This window comes from Cervus canadensis, chromosome 10, assembly GCF_019320065.1.
Source record: "Cervus canadensis isolate Bull #8, Minnesota chromosome 10, ASM1932006v1, whole genome shotgun sequence".
In the NCBI taxonomy this organism is placed as follows: Eukaryota; Metazoa; Chordata; class Mammalia; order Artiodactyla; family Cervidae; genus Cervus; species Cervus canadensis.
The window spans coordinates 19720613-19740669 of record NC_057395.1 but is presented as its reverse complement, the minus strand read 5'-3'; the positions used below and the strand labels follow the sequence as shown (position 1 = coordinate 19740669).

The 20057-nt window shown below is 39.5% G+C and overlaps 1 protein-coding gene across 1 annotated transcript in view; it reads right to left on the bottom strand.

The window, feature by feature from the left end:
• TMX4 (thioredoxin related transmembrane protein 4) overlaps positions 1 to 19843 on the bottom strand; it is a 44510-nt gene extending 24667 nt beyond the window's left edge. The window contains exons 1-2 of the mRNA XM_043479787.1: positions 19506 to 19843; positions 5459 to 5574 (exon numbers count right to left, since the gene is read on the bottom strand). Of these exons, the coding sequence (XP_043335722.1) occupies positions 5459 to 5574; positions 19506 to 19684 (295 nt within the window). The 5' untranslated portion in view covers positions 19685 to 19843. The remainder of the gene's footprint in view (positions 1 to 5458; positions 5575 to 19505) is intronic.
• Positions 19844 to 20057: the final 214 nt, after the last annotated feature.

Here is a 20057-nt window from a genome sequence, read left to right as displayed (position 1 = left end):
TGAAAAGGACATCTTTTCTGGGTGCTAGTTCTAGAAGGTCTTGTAGGTCTTCAGAGAACCGTTCAACTTCAGCTTCTTCAGCATTACTAGTCAGGGAACAGACTTGGATTACTGTGATACTGAATGGTTTGTTTTGGAAATGAACAGAGATCATTCTGTTGTTTCTGAGATTGTATCCAAGTACTTCATTTTGGACTCTTTTGTTGATTATGAGGGCTCCTCCATTTCTTCTAAATTATTCTTGCCCACAGTAGTAGATATAACAGTCATCTGAATTAAATTCACCCATTCTGGTCCATTTTAGTTCGCTGATTCCTAAAATGTTGATTTTCACTCTTGCCATCTCTTGTTTGACCACTTCCAATTTGCCTTGATTCATGGGCCTAACATTCCAGGTTCCTATGCAATATTGCTCTTTACAGCATTGGACGTTACTTCCATCACCAGTCATATCCACAACTGGGTATTGTTTTTGCTTTGGCTCCATCTCTTCATTCTTTCTGGAGTTATTTCTCCACCGATCTCCAGTAGCATATTGGGCACCTACCAACCTGGGGAGTTTATCTTTCAGTGTCCTATTTTTTTGCCTTTTCATACTGTTTACGGGGTTCTGAAGGCAAGAATATTGAAGTAGTTTGCCATTCCCTTCCCCAGTGGATCACGTTTTGCCAGAACTCTCCACCGTGACCATTCTTCTTGAGTGTCCCTACAAGGCATAGCTCATAGTTTCACTGAGTTAGAGAAGGCTGTTGTCCATGTGATCAGATTGGGACAGATATTAGCTTTTGTTAATTAACCTCGTTGAGCCTGTTTCTGAGTAATATAAAAAGAGTTTGTTCTTCCTAGGATTGTAATGATGCTAAAACTTATGTAAGTTGCTCAACACAATTACAGGCTGAAGTAAATGCTTACTAAATGTTAGTTATTATCACCAAAGACAGAAGTAGAAGGAAAAAATTTTAAAAAGTAAAACTAATCTTACCTTCAAAACTGAAATGAAGTTGTCAATATAATGGAATATAAATAACTAAGTTTTATTATTATAAAACTAAAATGTCAACACTAACTGAAGTGCAGTAAATTAAACTAGTTTCTATAATAAATTAGTGACTTTGAGGACAATGCTTACTTTTGGCCATGGTTTTATCTCTAATCTAGTGCAACAGCCATGGATGTTTTCTGAGCAGCTGCTGTTTTCTGTCTTGGACAACTAAGCTCATCCACATAGAACAGAAGGTTCAAGTAGACAGTCATTAAATTTAATTTTTGGAAGTCAACTCAACTGAAACATCACCTGATCTACATAGTATTAAACAGGCAGCATATATAATCTAAGGCCTATGCTCTCTTTGACTTCTACATCTCAGATGTAAAAATGCAATGTGTTTATAATCCCCAGTCTTTATAATCCTGAAATCTTACTTTCTACTTAAACTACCTAAAAAAAATTCTCATTAGAAACACCAACAGTTGAGTTACAGGCATAACTAAAGAGTATGCATGAACACTTCAAAAATTCTTGCTTTCCCTTCTTTTTAAAAAAGAATGAAATTATCCCTTACTAGCATTCCTGCACATGGCAAACCTGATGAAAGTTACAGTAATGCAGATTTGCATCCAAACCTTCAACTGTACACAGAAATATCCAGTGAACATCTCAACTGTGGGAAAAATAATATCATTGTGATGGTTTCCCACTGCTTATTCAGGAGGTAAGATTTTGTAAAAATAAAGCAAATACTTGCTTCCAAGAATACAGACAAGATGTCCCGGAGGTTTGCCCATGAGTCAGTACCACATAAGACACTCTCTCTTCATTCGGCTTCCAGGACTGCCTACTTCTCCATCTCCTTCCTACCTCACTAGCTTCTCCTTTTCAGCTTCTAAATGTTGGAGTGCCCCAATTCTGAATTCTGAAAACACTTCTCTGCACATATTCCCTGGTGCTGGTGTCTAGTCACTCAGTCGTGTCCGACTCTTTGTGATCCCTATGTTCATGGGATTTCCCAGGCAGGAATACTGGAGTGGGTTGCCATTTCCCTCTCCAGGGGATCTTCCCGACCGAGGGATCAAACTCTTGTTTCCTTCTTTATTACTGAGCCACCAGGGAAGCACACATTCCCTAGGTAATCTCAGTTTGTCCCTTTGCTCAAGATACCATCTACCTGATAATTCTTAAATGCCTTTCTCTATCTCATCTCTATTTGGATTTCTACTAAACATCTCAAAGCTAAACCCTGTTGCAAACCTGATCCTCTTTTAGTCTCTTCCATCTTCACTCTTTTCACAAGTGCTGCAATCCATCTATCAGGAAACCCTTCTGGGTATTCCAGCCAAATGCGTATCTTCAATCCACCCACGTAACACCGCTGCTTTCATCCAAGCCCCCATCCCTCCACTCTAGGCTACTGAACTGACCTCTGAACTTTTCTTCTGGCTTATACTTCCGACCTCCTACAGACAAATTTTTGCATAGCAGCCAAACGAATACTTTTAAAACATGAATCAAATCATGTAACTTCCCCGCTAAAAACCTTCCACTTAGCTTCCTTTCTATCATACTTGGTATAAAACCTAAACACTTTGCCATGGCCAACAAGAGCCTACACGATCTGGTCTCTAGCTACCTCTCCAGTCCCATTTGTCTCAAGGACCCCACTGGCAACATTTTTTCTCAAATAAGCCAAATGCCCCTACCTGCACATACTGTTTGCTCCACCTGGAAAGATCCTCTCCTAAACCTCACTGAAATTCATTTCCTTAATTTGTCAAGACCTACAATTTAAAAGTCCTTCCCTGGACATCCTATTAAAACAGTGGCTCCCACCATTTTTTACATTTTTACCTTGCTTTCTTTTTCATTACAGCCCTTACCACCACCAGACATTATTTCCCATTTTACTTTTGTGACTGTTTATCCCCTTCACTAGAATGTAAACTCAATGCAGAACCACATTTTTCCCTTCTTATTCATCTGCATCTTTATTTACCTGCACCATTGATCTTATCACTGGTATACAGAACAGGGCCTGGTGCATGATACCAACTCAAAAATTTGTTGAAGAAACACATTATTTCTAAACTCTATTAAAATATTATTTGAAAGCATTACATTTGTAATTTAAAGTACAATTATAAGCATAAAATAATATAATCTAAAGTGAAATATTCTCTAGGCCACACAGTCATGTGTGTGAATTTTGCATCCTAGTTTTTTTTAATGTTACAGGTTTTCAGTAGCTACCATTTAAAAAAATTCTAGAGTTTCTACTTTAAAAAAACTATGACATAAAACAACCACATTTTGATTTTTTTGGTCTTTATTTCTTTCCTATTTTCATGGAACAGTAAGCCAGTGACTTTTTTCCTTCTTTGAACATGTATCATATTTATATTAATACTATGAGTCAATGATGAATTTGCTTTTAAAATATTTTTGTCATAGTCAATTTCTCTTATTTCATTATACATTTAATCCATTCACAAGTGAAAAATAGCTATAAGTCTACATTTTAGAAGGAAAGATTATATTTATTAATAGTTAGGTTTTAGATCTATGACTTCATCACAAAGCTGTTTAATTTGTTTAATTCAAACTATGCTGTGAATTTCCGGCAGGTAACCCAAAAGGCTGAAATGAGAATAGGCCAGATGCTTCATTTCTAAAAAAAACTCATCATAGAACATGTCTGGTTAACAAGGCTGACACCTGACTTCACTGGACTCAAACTTTTAAAAACACACAAACAAGTTTACAGCAGATATGTAACTGTAACGATTTGATCTCCAAATATAAAAACTCATTATCTTCCTGACCTAGGAATGGAACTGGGGGATTCTTTACCAACTGAGCTATCAGGGAAGCCCATATAATAGCCCAAATCATCAACTAATAATGATAACTGTTAGTCCCTCAGTTGTGGCCGACTGTTTGCAAACCCGTAGGCTGCCAAGCTAATTTATCCATGGAATTCTCCAGACAAGAATACTGGAGTGAGTAGCCATTCCGTTCTCCAGGGGATCTTCCTGGTCCAGGGATCAAACCCGGGTCTCCTGCCTTGCAGGCAGATTATTTACTGTCTGAGACACCAGGGGAGCCCAATAATGGTAACTGTCCATCTCTAAATAGCAGACAGGCATTACTGGTTTTGGTTTAAATGCTTAAAAATGCGGAGGCTTAAGGACTCACAGCTTGTAGCAGAACCCTCTCTCCATGGGTTTGTCAACACATAGATATTAACTGACATCATTCATTTTGTTGTCCATGTAACTGGTAATTCATTATTTTGTGATTGTTGGACTCACAGCTATTACAGAGAAGGAATAGCTACATTTCCACGTCTACTATCTTTTTCTTTTCTATGAAAACATGCAACAGGTAGAAATTAAATGTAGATAGGAAAAAATTACTTATACAGTTTGAAAATTGTCAAGTTTGAGATTTAAATAATAAAAACCCAACTTTTCTCAATTTACATATATTACACAGTTATTTTTAAACTAGAAACACAAATTTATTGTATTTTTTCAGAATTCAAGTCTCTATCTCCCTCTTTTGAAAACCTGTATCATTATAATTTTTTCATTAGTATTCATTTTCATTATTCATTCATTATTTCATTATTACTTAATTTTCATCATTAACAACTAATAAATGTAGATGGTGAAAGAATTAGAAATTCACCATTCTGGAACTCTTAATAAAATATCTTGTTCAGGTAAGATCATCACAGATCTTAAAACCCCAAAGTATTGCCCCATAGATTACCTGCCAGCTATAAAGTGTGGCCTTTTCTTTATAATTGAAATGTGTAGTATCATAACCTTAACCAAGTGCTCAAACTCAGCACCACTAATAGTGACAGTACATGTCTTCTGATGGGATACAATACAAAGTCACAGCATCACTCCTCCATAAGTGTTTAACTCAAATCATCCCTTCAGACAAAAGTTCAAGTTTACAGAAAATGCAGAAAATATAAGAGCAAGTTAAATGTCACCATAAAGAAACATCTCGGAAAATCCCTAGCTTGTTCTCTCCAGAATAACAACAGCATGGAAAAAACGGAGTCGTCTAGATTGATAGAGACTAAAAACACTTAACAATGAAATGTAACTGGTGAACCTTGATTGGATCCTGGTTTAAAAAACTATAAAACGACATGGAAAATAATTAAAGACACATTAATATGCTGAAGTAATGAAGGGTGAAGTCTCACGATGTTTGCAACTTATATTCAAATGACTTAGCAAAAAAATCATAAAAACATATACACACATCTGTATGTGTAAATATGAATACACAAACAGATACATATATGCTAAAATATTGTTTGCTGATTTTAGGTAGTCAGTTTATGGTAATCAATATTCTAGTCTTTCAACTTTTCTGCATGTGTGAAAAAATTCAAATTAAAAGCAACAAACTTTTGTATTTAATGTTCAACATTTACAGTACCTGGTTCTTGAATGACATCTACCTTCCCGACACTGATCTGAAGTATTTCACCATTCTTTGCAAATGTCTCCCATTCTGAATCAGTCTGCTGACAGGAGGGACACCAAGGGGCATAACTATAAAAGAATAACAGCTATTCAATACACATAAAAACATCAATAAAACAAAATAGAGAAATAGAGTATTTAAACTGACAAAATAAATTCTTAACTAAAAGGAGGCACAAAGGCAAATTTTTTCAAAGTTACTTGATACAGAAGTATATTTCCCCCCCAGAATTTAATGTTATGAATATCAACTTCCTAGGGAAAAATTCACCAAGTTTAAGATTTTTCACAATTACTATAGACTTAAAATACTTTATTTCAATGTTATTGTGATAATCAACCCAAATTTTATCACTTTACAGATACTTTCTGATATTTGAGGGTGAACACTATTTTGCAAGTGCTACTAAAGAAGGACAATTTTCACAAGGGCCTTGGACTGCAAGGAGATCCAGCCAGTCCATCCTAAAGGAGATCAGTCCTGGGTGTTTATTGGAAGGACTGATGCTGAAGCTGAAACTCCAATACTTTGGCCACCTCATGCGAAGAGCTGACTCATTGGAAAAGATCCTGATGCTGGGAGGGATTGGGTGTAGGAGGAGAAGGGGATGACAGAGGATGAGTTGGCTGGATGGCATCACTGACTCAACGGACATGAGTTTGGGTAGACTCCAGGAGTTTGTGATGGACAGGGAGGCCTGGTGTGCTGCAATTCATGGGGTCGCAAAGAGTCAGACACGACTGAGTGACTGAACTGAACTGAACTGAACCCGTAAACTAGCCAAACCAGTTTCAAATTCATCAAAGCTATAAATGTGATGAGCAAAGACCATAAGATTTGTTGCTAGTGGGTCCCCAGAATGTGAGTCACTTCCAAAGCTCTGTGGCAGTTCTGAAAAGCATTTTGAGAAAGAAAGTAGAAGCTATAGCTGAACCAACTCTGACACTAAAGAGATAGAAAAACATGTGTCTTTAATTAGAACTCTGCTATTTACATTTATTTTTTTCATTCAATAAACATGAACTGAGCACCACCTTAGAAGCTGAGGCTACAACTCTGGACAAGACTAATGCATCTCCTCTCCTTATGGATTTTACAGCCCAAAGAGGTAATTAGAATCCAAGAGGCAAATGTGAGTACAGAAAAGATGCTGTAGAGACCCTCAGAAGCTGGGTGATCTCAGAAGAGCCCAAAGAAAAAGAACATCTGTGCTAAAGTAGGAGTTAACAGCCAGAGTGGGCAGGAATATCCTCATCTAAGCAGAGAAAACAATATATGTGAAGGTGCAGAGTAATGAGCATTTAAGAATTGTGTAAGGGGTCAGCACTCTATTTGAAGCTCTCTGGTTAGCCCTAAGGAGGTAAGAGAATTATGATCAGATTTACATCTTGTAAAACTCACCCAGCAGTGCTGTGGATAATGGACCAGGGAAGAATAAGATGGAAGCAAAGAAAAGAGGTAGAAGGCCAGCCCTGTCTAGTTCCATCTTTAAAAAAAGACTAGTATAGTCAAGTCCAAGATAATTCTAAAAAGTCACTAATCATGCTATTACAGCTCATTGTCCAAGCCCTCATGTCCAGGCGACAGGGACCAGAGAACATAGTCCAAGAACAATCTGCTGACATGACATCTTTGAACGTCGATTTTTCTATAAGCACTTTTATCTCTATATTTCCAAGGCAAAATACATCCTGGTATACAGGAAGTACTCAATAAATGTTTACAGAATAAGTAAATGAGCCAATTTTAAAGAAAGTTATATTCTTCATCTGAGAAAATTTGGTATTTTCTACATATTTTCTAAATATCCAAATGGCAGACTAGACTGGGGTAAACAATTGGTAAACTCTAGGGTGAAGAGGAACATTTTATTATTAAGTCAATTTCAAGAGGCATTTCAATATATTGGATAAGAATTCTGCTGGAGGAATCAGAAAGACCAACTACAAATTAACCATGTGACTTTGAGCAAGTTAATAATCCTTCCGTGCCTCAGCTTTCTCAAATGTTAAATGAGATAGTAAGAGCAGCTACCTTAGAAGGTTATTGAGAGATTAGATGATGCATGTAAAGCAGACACATATTAAGAATATCATTTGAGGAAATGATATCTGTAATAAACGGTTTGGTTTCAGAGACATTTTTATGGTGCATTAGCTAGCTCATCTGAAACTTAAATAGAAGGAGAAAGAGAAAAACAATAGAATGGGAAAGACTACAGATCTCTTCAAGAAAATCAGAGACACCAACAGAACATTTCATGCAAAAATGAGCACAATAAAAGACAGAAATGGTATGGACCTAACAGAAACAGAAGATATTAAGAAGAGGTGGCAAGAATACACAGAAGAACTGTACAAAAAAGATCTTCATGACCCAGAAAACCATGATAGTGTGATCACTCACCTAGAGCCAGACATTCTAGAATACGAAGTCAACTGGGACTTAGGAAGCATCACGATGAACAGTTAGTGGAGGTGATGGAATTCCAGTTGAGCTATTTCAAATCCTAAAAGATGATGCTGTGAAAGTGCTGCACTCAATATGCTGGCCAACTTGGAAAACTAAGCAGTGGCCACTGGACTGGAAAAGGTCAGTTTTCATTCCAATCCCAAAAAAAGGCAATGCCAAAGAATGCTCAAACTACTGCACAATTGCACTCATCTCACACAAAGTAATGCTCAAAATTCTCCAAGTCAGGCTTCAACAGTACATGAATTGTGAACTTCCAGATGTTCAAGCTGAATTTAGAAAAGGCAGAGGAAGCAGAGATCAAATTGCCAACATTCGCTGGATCATAGAAAAAGCAAGAGAGTTCCAGAAAAACATCTACATCTGCTTTATTGATTATACCAAAGCCTTTGACTGTGTAGATCACAACAAACTATGGAAAATTCTTCAAAAGATGGGAATACCAGACCACCTTACCTGCCTCCTGAGAAATCTGTATGGAGGTCAAGAAGCAACTGTTAGAACTGGACATGGAACAACAGACTGGTTCCAAATTGGAAAAGGAGTACGTTAAGCCTGTATATTGTCACCCTGCTTGTTTAACTGATATGCACATCATGAGAACTGCCAGGCTGGATGAAGCACAAGTTGGAATCAAGATTGCCAGGAGAAATATCAATAACCTAAGATACACAGATAATATACCACTCTTATGGCAGAAAGCAAAGAACTAAAGGGCCTCTTGATAAAAGTGAAAGAGACGAGGGAAAAAGCTGGCTTAAAACTCAATGTTCAATAAACTAAGATCATGTCATCTGGTCTCATCACTTCATGGCAAGTGGATGGGGAAACAATGGAAACAGAGACAGACTTTATTTTAGGGGGCTCCAAAATCACTGTAGATGGTGGCTGCAGCCATGAAATTAAAAGATGCTTACTCCATGGAAGAAAAGCTATGACCAACCTAGACAGCATATTAAAAAGCAGAGACATCACTTTGCCGACAAAGGTCCGTCTGGTCAAGGCTATGGTTTTTCCAGTAGTCATGTATGGATATGAGAGTTGGACTATAAAGGCAGCTGAGGGCCAAAGAATTGATGCTTTTGAACTGTGGTGTTGGAGAAGACTCTTGAGAGTCCCTTGGACTGCAAGATCAAACCAGTCCACCCTAAAGGAAATCAGTCCTGAATATTCATTGGAAGAACTGGTGCTGAAGCTGAAACTCCAATACTTTGGCCACCTGATGTGAAGACCTGACTCATTGGAAAACACCCTGATCCTAGTAAAGTTTGAAGGCAGGAGGAGAAGGGGATGACAGAGGATGAGACAGTTGGATGGCATCACTGATTCGATATACATGAGTTTGAGCAAGCTCCAGGAGTTGTTGATGGACACAGAAGCCTGGCATGTTGCAGTCCACGAGGTCACAGAGTCAGACACGACTGAGTGACTGAAATCACTGAACTTTACAACCTCACTGCTGTAAGGCCACAAGACAGATTCAGAGAGACTTGCTGAAGCTATTTCTTAGATTGACTTGCTGAACTAAGACCACACAGAGCAAGAACCCAGATGGAGGTATTCCCGTGATAAAAGTGTTCAAGGAAAATAAGATCCAACACAGAGACAGACACACAGACAGTAGGAATAAGACATACCTGGTGGCTCAGACAGTAAAGAATCTGCCTGCAATGCAGGTGACCCAGGTTTGATCCCTGGGTCAGGAAGATCCCTTGGAGAAGGGAATGGCTACCCAGTCCACTGCTCTTGCTTGAGAAACTCCATTGGCAGAGGAGTCTGGCAGGCTACAGTCCATAGGGTCACAGAGTTGGACATGACTAAGCAACTAAGCATATGCATTTATATATATACACATTATATATGAAATTCTGAAGTAAAATTTAATGAACTCTAGATTTTTTTTTTTTTTTTGCTTTATTTCCCTAGACCTGTTTTTGCATACAACTCATGGACACCTTTGCTATATCAGTAATCATTAAATGATACAAATTTCATCATCTAACAAAATCCTAGTGCCTAATCTCCAAATAAATTATTTTACAAACCAGGATTTGGGTGAAACTGACCCTCAAATATACAAATACCATTGAGATAATTTTAGATCCTCCATTTTCTTTGTAGCTGCTACCCAGTGGTTTGTGGCACTTTAATGCTATTATTTCTTAGATTTAATCAGTTTGTTGTGCTGGAATGTACCAAGGTCATCCATTAACCTAGTGCATTCGTTGCTAATGGAGATAAACCAGCCCTGAGTCTTATATGAGGGAACTGGTCTACTGTTGTTGCAACTTTTAAAGTTACTAATGTTGTTTTGTATCTAAATGATCCCATTTAGAATCTGTTGTTCATTGTTCAGTTGCTAAGTTGTGTCCAACTCTTTGCCACCTCAAGGACCACAGTGGGGTCTACAGTACTCCAAGCTTCCCTGTCCTTCACGATCTCCCAGAGTTTGCTCAAACTCATGACCACTGAGTCCATGATGCCATCCAACCATTTCATCCTCTGTCTTCCCCTTCTCCTCCTGCCCTCAGTCTTCCCCAGCATTAGGGTCTTTTCCAGTGAGTCAGTTCTTCACATCAGGTGGCCAAAGTATTGGAGCTTCAGCGTCAGCATCAGTCCTTCCAATGAATACTCAGGACTGATTTCCTTTAGGATTGACTGTTTTCATGTCCTTGCAGTCAAAGGGACTCTCAAGAGTCTCCTCTAGCACAATTTGAAAGCACCAATCCTTTGGTGCTCAGCCTTCTTGATGGTCCAACTCCAAAATTCATACATGACTACTGGAAAAACCATGACTTTGATTATACAGACCTTTGTTGTCAGAGTGATGTCTCTGCTTTTTAAGACGCTGTCTAGGTTTGTCATAGCCAAGAGTCTTCTAATTTCATGGCTGCAGTCACCATCTGTAGTGATTTTAGAGCCCAGGAAAATAAAATCTGTCACTGTTTCCTCTTTTCCCTCTTCTATTTGCCACGGAGTGATGGGGTCCAATGCCATCATCTTAGCTTTCTGAATGTTGAGTTTAGAATCAACTATAAGATTCTATAAGATTTTATTTTCTTGGGCTCTAAAATCACTGCAGATGGTGACTTCAGCCATGAAATTAAGAGGCTTGCTCCTTGGAAGAAAAGCTATGACCAACCTAGACAGCATGTTAAAAAGCAGATAGATTACTTTGCCAACAAAGATGCGTCTAGTCAAAGCTACGGTTTTTCCAGTAGTCATGTATGAATGTGAGAGCTGGACCATAAAGAAAGCTGAGCACTGAAGAATCGATGCTTTTGAACTGTGGTGTTGGAGAAGACCCTTGAGAGTCCCTAGGACTCCAAGGAGATCCCACCAGTCAATCCTAAAGGAAATCAGTCCTGAACATTCATTGGAAGCACTGATGCTGAAGCTAAAACTCCATTACTTTGGCCACCTGATGTGAAGAGCTGACTTATTGGAAAAGACCCTGATTCTGGGAAAGATTGAAAGTGGGAGAAGAAGGGGATGACAGAGGATGAGATGGTTTGATGGCATCACCAACTCCATGGACTTGAGTTTGAGCAAGCTCCGGGAGTTGGTGATGGACAGGGAAACCTGGCGTGCTGCAGTCCATGGTGTCACAAAGAGTCGGACATGACCAAGTGACTGAACGGAACTATAAGTAAAATTCCTCCAGGGCCCAAATGAATACAAAGAAGGAAAAGCACATGATCCTAATGATGTTTCTCTTTCTCTCCCTCTCCTTCTTCTCCCCTCCTCTCTTCTGTGTCTCTTCCTCCTTCCCACCCTCCCTCCATCTCCCTCATTTTGCATAGGTAAATGTAATTTGTTTAAGTACATATACATGAATAAGACTAATTACAATGGACTGAACACATTTATATTAAAAAACAGCTCATAGTGGTAGTCTTCTAAGAACTATAATAGAGTTGACCTGCTCTAATTTTGTCTTTTACATATAAATTAATCTTTCTTTGATTTAAAAATTTCCAAGAGGAATTAGTACCTTTATAGTCATGGAAACTGTAAGAGTATTTTTAAACTTTTTGAAGGTGACAGTGGTATGTAAAATTAGTACACTTCATAAAGACATTTGAAGTATTATATATTCCAGAAAGCAAAATATTGCTAAATCCATGAACTTAGGTGTCAGTCTAATGTTTTTAACCATTACTGGGGAACAGAATTCAATAGCAAGCTTTTGTTCTCTACACTGGTATTCACGTACAAATCATACGTGTACATCTGCTACATGTAAGGTGGTTGAAGGCCCTTGAGCCTCTGACAGCATGAACTCACTGAACTTTGTATGAGATTTCATTAAGCATACTAAACATTTCAAGAGAAAGAATTTGATATATTTTTTAGGAATAAAATTTCATGAAAAATAATTTTTATTCCCCAATAATGGTCAATTTTTCTTTTGTCTTGACTTAAAACTTTACCAGTGTTTCCCAGTACACTCTCGTTTCTGATCCTTGCAGACATGAGATGAACCATGATAGATACAATTAATTTTCACTTAGAACTTACTCTGACCAACAAACTCAGAAGAATCTGTAACAATGAAGACAACATCAGTACACTAGGTTCATCTTTCTATGACTTACTATATAAAGCCAAATCACAATGTCAACAAATAATGCCTTAACTACAAGTGTTATCCTTCTTTCTGGAAAATCTGGATAAACTCTTAATAGCCAAGAGTTGCAAGTATTATGCTCAATTCTCTTTCTTAGAAGATAATTTCTAAGACATGCTATCATAAAATGTAGAGGAAAAATAAAAGTTGACAGTTCTGTGAAAACCATGACACCTGCTAGAGAAATTTAATAATTTCACTAGAATTAATACTCCACGAAGGCAACAACTGGTGCCTTGCTTGTAACCTCGAACAGAGCCTGGCACACTCCAGGTCACAACAAGTATGTATTATATCAATCAACAAAGGGGAGATGACAGTGAGTATCCTCGGTACCCAAGGATACCAGGAAACCACTGTTCCTTCAGTGATACACTAGCTCTTGATTAAAGATTAAATATTAAAATATATTATTTGTTCATTCATTGAGTCAAAAGTATTTACTGAACACCTAGAATTTGACAGTTATTAAGGTTTTGTAGATAAACAGGAAGAAGAAAAACTTTGTTCCTCTACTTAAAGCTTATCATCCACAGGAGGAATAAGACAAAAATCAAGTACAAAAACATGTAAATTTATGAATTGTGAAATAAGGCCACAATAGATACAAACAAGGCACAGTGAGAAAGAAGTTTCCTGTTGGTTGGGATACAGGGAAGGCAGGCACCTGTCTTAATGGTGAGGTGTCAGAAATGAGCTCAAAGCAATGTTCTTTCTTCATCTGCAGAATTTAGAGAGATGGTAAATCCATAGGCAGGCCTCTGAATCCTTTAGGGAAAAGGCTTCCCCTTACATGGGTCAGGTACTGACAGCCTAAGCACAAGTCAGCCAGGCTCTGTGCCTTCCTCTAGGTTTCCCCATGGCATAGCTACTCTCCTCAGCTTGTACCGGGGATTGCAAAGCTCGGGCCGGCATTCTAGTCCTGGCCATACCCACCACTTATTAAAGATACAGCTTAAAGCTTTAACCTTCCCAGCTTTAATTTCCTCTAGTTAACGAGAATGAGAATAATGATTCTACACCAGATTGCTGTAACGCTCAAATTCTGAGACAGGGCACTCTGAACATGTGATGTGAGCAATGTAACTGTTTACTGTGATTAAAATGATGACGATGATGCATGTTTATCTGTAACAGTACCCAGGGAAGTGGTTTCTAATCAGAAGCATTTAGAAGGCTGTATAGGGGATGGACTAAAATTTTGTTGATGTCACATGACTGCTAGGATGTCATGGGATACCAGGGGTACCAAAGGTTTTGCAGTGTGTGAGCCATCCTCACATATCAAACAGCTGTGCAAGCCAAAAGCCAACAGTATCTGGTGAGAACTGCTGAGGAACACTCAACAGAAAGGAAGCACCCATTAAATATTTGCTAAACAAGTGCTACCTATGCTACTTATCTCCTTTACACACAGTAGACTGCCAGTCTCCTGAAATTGAGACATGTAATTCATTCATCTTCATGTTCTCAAGTCCCCAGCTTTGAATCTGACACATAACAAGCATCTAATGACTATCTCTTATATATTCAATCAACAAATCATGATAATCGATGAAAACTGCAAGAAATTATAACTATCTAACATGGGTAAGTTAAGGCACTGATGTTCTGTCCAAGTATAAGAAAGGTACTGGAGAAACAACAGTAAATCCAAGAGATCCTAGGGAAATAAATGAGGGTTTCCTCCACCACCAGACTCACTAGTGTCCATTCTGAAACATGGTCATAAATTAATTTAACCCAAAGACTTATTTTTCCTCTGGATATCTGTTTAAAGTATATCGGCCAAAATTAGGCTTTATGAATGTCTATTGATGTCTTTGGGGAAAAAGCCACCAGAACAGTATACAAAATTGTATTATATTGCATACTTTCATACTTCAAAAGAACAAAAGCAGTATTCTCAAGAACTTATATGATTGGGGCCAAGCAAGTGTTTAAAACAGCAAAAGGTTACAAGGCAATTGAATGAATAATAGTATGAAACAATCAGTTCAGTTCAGTTCAGTCACTCAGTCGTGTCCGACTCTTTGCAACCCCATGAATCGCAGCATGCCAGGCGTCCCTGTCCATCACAAACTCCTGGAGTTTACTCAAACTCATGCCCATCGAGTCGGTGACGTCATCCAGCCATCTCATCCTCTGTCGTCCCCTTCTCCTCCTACACCCAATCCCTCCCAGCAACAGGGTCTTTTCCAATGAGTCAACTCTTCCCATGAGGTGGCCAAAGCACTGGAGTTTCAGCTTCAGCATCAGTCCTTCCAATGAACACCCAGGACTGATCTCCTTTAGGATGGACTGGTTGGATCTCCTTGCAGTCCAAGGGACTCTCAAGAGTCTTCTCCAACACCACAGTTCAAAAGCATCAAATTTTCGGTGCTCAGCTTTCTTCACAGTCCAACTCTCACATCCATACATGACTACTGGATAAACCATAGCCTTGACCAGACGGACCTTTGTTGGCAAAGTAATGTCTCTGCTTTTTAATATGCTATCTAGGTTGGTCATAACTTTCCTTCCAAGGAGTAAGCCTCTTTTAATTTCATGGCTGCAATCACTATCTGCAGTGATTTCGGAGCCCCCAAAAATAAAGTCTGACACTGTTTCCACTGTCTCCCCATCTATTTCCCATGAAGTGATGGGACCAAATGCCATGATCTTAGTTTTCTGAATGTTGAGCTTTAAGCCAACTTTTTCACTCTCCTCCTTCACTTTCATCAAGAGGCTTTTTAGTTCCTCTTCACTCTCTGCCATAAGGGTGGTGTCATCTGCATATCTGAGGTTATTGATATTTCTCTTGGCAATCTTGATTCCAGCTTGTGCTTCTTCCAACCCAGCGTTTCTCATGATGTACTCTGCACATAAGTTAAATAAGCAGGGTGACAATATACAGCCTTGACATACTCCTTTTCCTATTTGGAACCAGTCTGTTGTTCCATGTCCAGTTCTAACTGCTGCTTCCTGACCTGCATACAGGTTTCTCAAGAGGCAGGTCAGGTGGCCTGATATTCCCATTTCCTTCAGAATTTTCCACAATTTATTGTGATCCACACAGTCAACGGCTTTGGCATAGTCAATAAAGCAGAAATAGATGTTTTTCTGGAACTCTCTTGCTTTTTCGATGATCCAGCAGATATTGGCAATTTGATCTCTGGTTCCTCTGCCTTTTCTAAAAGGCTTGAACATCTTGAAGTTCTCGGCTCACGTATTGCTGAAGCCTGGCTTGGAGAATTTTCAGCATTACTTTACTAGCATGTGAGATAAGTGCACTTGTGTGGTACTTTGAGCATTCTTTTGGATTGCCTTTCTTAGGGATTGGAATGAAAACGAACCTTTTCCAGTCCTAAGGCCACTGCTTGAGTCTTCCAAATTTGCTGGCATATTGAGTGCAGCACTTTCACAGCATCATCTTTCAGGATTTGAAATAGCTCAGCTGGAATTCCATCACATCCACTAGTTTTGTTGTAATGATGCTTTCTAAGGCCCACTTGACTTCACATTCCAGGATGTCTGGTTCTAGGTGAGTGATCACACCACTGTGATTATCTGGGTCATGAAGATCTTTTTTTGTACAGTTCTTCTATGTATTCTTGCCAACTCTTCTTAATATCTTCTGCTTCCGTTAGGTCCATACCATTTCTGTCCTTTATTGAGCCCATTTTTGCATGAAATGTTCCCTTGGTATCTCTAATTTTCTTAAAGAGATCTGTAGTCTTTCCCTTTCTGTTGTTTTCCTCTATTTATTTGCACTGATCACTGAGGAAGGCTTTCTTATCTCTCCTGGCTATTTTTTTGGAACTCTGCATTCAAATGGGAATATCTTTCCTTTTCTCCTTTGCTTTTAGCTTCTCCTCCTTTCATAGCTATTTGTAAGGCCTCCTCAGACAATGGGAATAGAGAAAAGAAAACATCAGAAGCCCATTTAAAGATTAGATAATCTTCCCTAACCCAGGAAAGAACAAACTTTTCAAAAGAGGTTAAGAGGAAGAAAGCACAGCAAGCCAATCATAGAGACACGGCAGAAACAGGAGTAAAATGTATAAAAGAATATGAAAGCAAATACAAACAGAAAAACTGAATGTACAAAAAGTCCACAGCATTAAAGAAAATGTTAATGTTAATGGGAGAATTTTTCAGGTTTTAAAAAAGGTTACAGAACAGAAATGGTAAATTACTACAAATATAGTTTTAGTTGATATTTTTCTTTAACAGAGAAGTGCTTTTTTAAAAATTGAAAATTCAACAGCAAGGATACAAAAAATTGAGTGTTTGAAAGACAAAACACAACAAAATAAATTTTACAATAGGGGTTTTTTGGGTCTTGGAGAAAACAAACACTGCTAAGTCCTTAAAAATAAATTATTGACACTGATCTAACCAGGAATTGTGTTATAGGAGCTTAGTATGAATTGGGACAGAAAAGAAAAAATTCCCAGAGGAGAAGTGGCATATAAACAAATGAACAAATGAAGAACTGTCATTTAAAGTAATGTTAAAATTTTAATACTGGGTTGGACCATTCTGAACAAGCTTTTTCACCAACCCAACATTATCAGAAAGCTTCCTAATTTGCTTATTTAGAGAAATTAAAAATATCACCAGTAGATACTTAATAATCTCCATTTATTATGACCGGTTCATCTAAACAAAGTGATAACTTATTGGATATTTGAAAAAATTCCTAGAAATTTATAGTAGGTCTATAATAGTACTGAAGATAAATTTTATTTTTTAAAGTATTGAATTTTGTCAAAGGAGTATCACAAAGAGCCAAATTTTTTTCAGGATGAGCACATAGATTCTTGAATTTGGATATACATAATGGTTTAAATCCTCTTTCCTTTAAAGGATTTTAAAGGAAAAGCCTCACTTTGTATTGACCTATTCTGAAGTGAACTTGATGGGAAGAGAACTTCTAAAAAGATCTCAAGTATCTATATAGCTTACTTCTGCTTACAAGTGTCATCTTGAATCAGAGCCCAAACATTCTCCATGTCAGTTCTATCTGTTGCTTCTTGACCTGCATACAGATTTCTCAGGAGGCAGGTAAAGTGGTCTGGTATTCCCATCTCTTTAAGAATTTTCCACAGTTTGCTGTAATCCACATAGTCAAAGGCTTTGGCATAGTCAATAAAGCAGAATTAGATATATTTCTGGAACTCTCTTGCTTTGATGAACCAACAGATGTTGGCAACTTGATCTTTGGTTCCTCTGTCTTTTCTAAATCCAGCTTGACCATCTGGAAGTTCACAATTCATGTACTGTTGAAGCCTGGCTTGGAGAATTTGCAGCATTACTTTACTAGCCTGTGAGATGAGTGCAATTGTGAGGTAGTTTGAGCATTCTTTGGCATTGCCTTTCTTTAGGATTGGAATGAAAACGGACCTTTTCCAGTCCAGTGGCCACTGCTTAGTTTTCCAAGTTTGCTGGCATAATGAGTGCAGCACTTTCACAGCATCATCTTTTAGGATTTGAAACAGCTCAACTGGAATTCCATCACCTCCACTAGCTTTGTTCATAGTGATGAAGACCCTCTTGACTCCACATTCCAGGATGTCTGGCTCTAAATGTGTGATCACACCATTGTGGTTACCGGGCCATGAAGATCTTTTTTGTATAGCTCTTCTGTGTATTTTTGCCACCTCTTTAATATTTTCTGCTTCTGTTAGGTCCATACCGTTTCTGTCCTCTATTGTGCCCATTTGTGCATGAAATGTTTCCTTGGTATCTCTAATTTTCTTGAAGAGATCTTTAGTCATTCCTATCCTATTGTTTTCCTCTTTCTTTGCACTGATCACTGAGGAACGCTTTCTTATCTCTCCTTGCTATTCTTTGGAACTCTGCATTCAAAGGGGTGTATCTTTTCTTTTCTCCTTTGTCTTTCACTTCTCTTCTTTTCACAGCTATTTGTAAGGCCTCCTCAGACACCCATTTTACTTTTCTTTTTCTTGGGGATGGTCTTGATCACTGCCTCCTGTATAATGTCACAAACCTCCATCCATAGTTCAGGTACTGTGGGCAACAATCACTTAGAAGAACTGCAGTAGCCCTCATAGTCAACAAAAGAGTCCAAAATGCAGTACTTGGATGCAATCTCAAAAATGACAGAATGATCTCTGTTTGTTTCCAAGGCAAACCATTCAATATCACAGTAATCCAAGTCTATGACCCAACAAGTAATGCTGAAGCTGAAGTTGAATGGTTCTATGAAGACCTACCAGACCTTCTAAAACCCCCCCAAAAGATGTCCTTTTCATTACAGGGGACTGGAATGCAAAAGTAGGAAGTCAAGAAATACATGGAGTAACAGGCAAAGCCTTGGAGTACAGAATGAAGCAGGGCAAAGGCTAATAGAGTTCTGCCAAGAGAACGCACTGGTCATAGCAAACACCTTCTTCCAACAACACAAGCGAAGACGCTACACATGGACATCACCAGATGGTCAATACAGAAATCAGATTGCTTATATTCTTTGCAGCCAAAGATAGAGACGCTCTATACAGTCAGCCAAAACAAGACTGGGAGCTGACTGTGGTTCAGACCATGAACTCCTTATTGCCAAATTCAGATTTAAATTGAAAAAAGTAGGAAAACCACTAGACAATTCAGGTAGGACCTAAATCTAATCCCTTAGTATTACTGTTCCCCTTCACCCCATGGGTAAACCGCTTACCCACCCCATTCCTAAAACACTTCTTCCCAAAGCAGCGGAGAAGCCAGGCAGGGTGACTTGGGGCAGGCCAAACACGCCTGCATGGCGGGGAGGTTGGGCTCAGCCAGGCCACGCAAGTCCCTAGCTGCGCGGGCCTGGGCCCAGGTCGAGACTAGGGCGGCGCTGGCGCGGGAGCGGCGCCTGCAAGGACCGTGCAGCGGGGGGCGGGCAGGCACACTCACAATTTCAGCATCCACTCGCCCTCCATCACCAGCGTCCAGTTTGAAGCGGTCATGGGCCGCACCAGGCTCCGCTCCGGCGGCCGCGCGGCCTGCTGCTGGTCGGCCTCCGCCTCCGCCACCGCCACGACCCAGGCGGCCAGGAGGGCAGCGAACAGCGGGCCGCGGCGCCCGCCCGCCATACCGGGACGCGGAGCCGGGCTCCTCCCGGGGCTAAGGAGAAGGACGCGGCGGGCCGGCCGACCTGGCCTTCCCAGGTGGTGCGCGGAGAGGCCCGCCTGGCCCGCAGACCTGCCCCGCCCGCTGCGCCGGCGGCGGCCCGCCTCTTACAGGTCTGGGCCACCGAGGCCACGCCCCCTTCCGCCTAGACTCGCCGTTGCCCGGGGCGTTGGCTGCCTTGGCAACGGCCGTCCTTCCTTCCGGGCGGCAGTGTTAAAGATAAGCAGTGACCTAATGTTGCATAATTAGAGCCTGACTGGCTAGTGCCAAGTAACGGGTTGGCACATGTGGTTTCTTTCTAAAGAGAAAAGTGGCCAGTAATTAAACTATGCATCC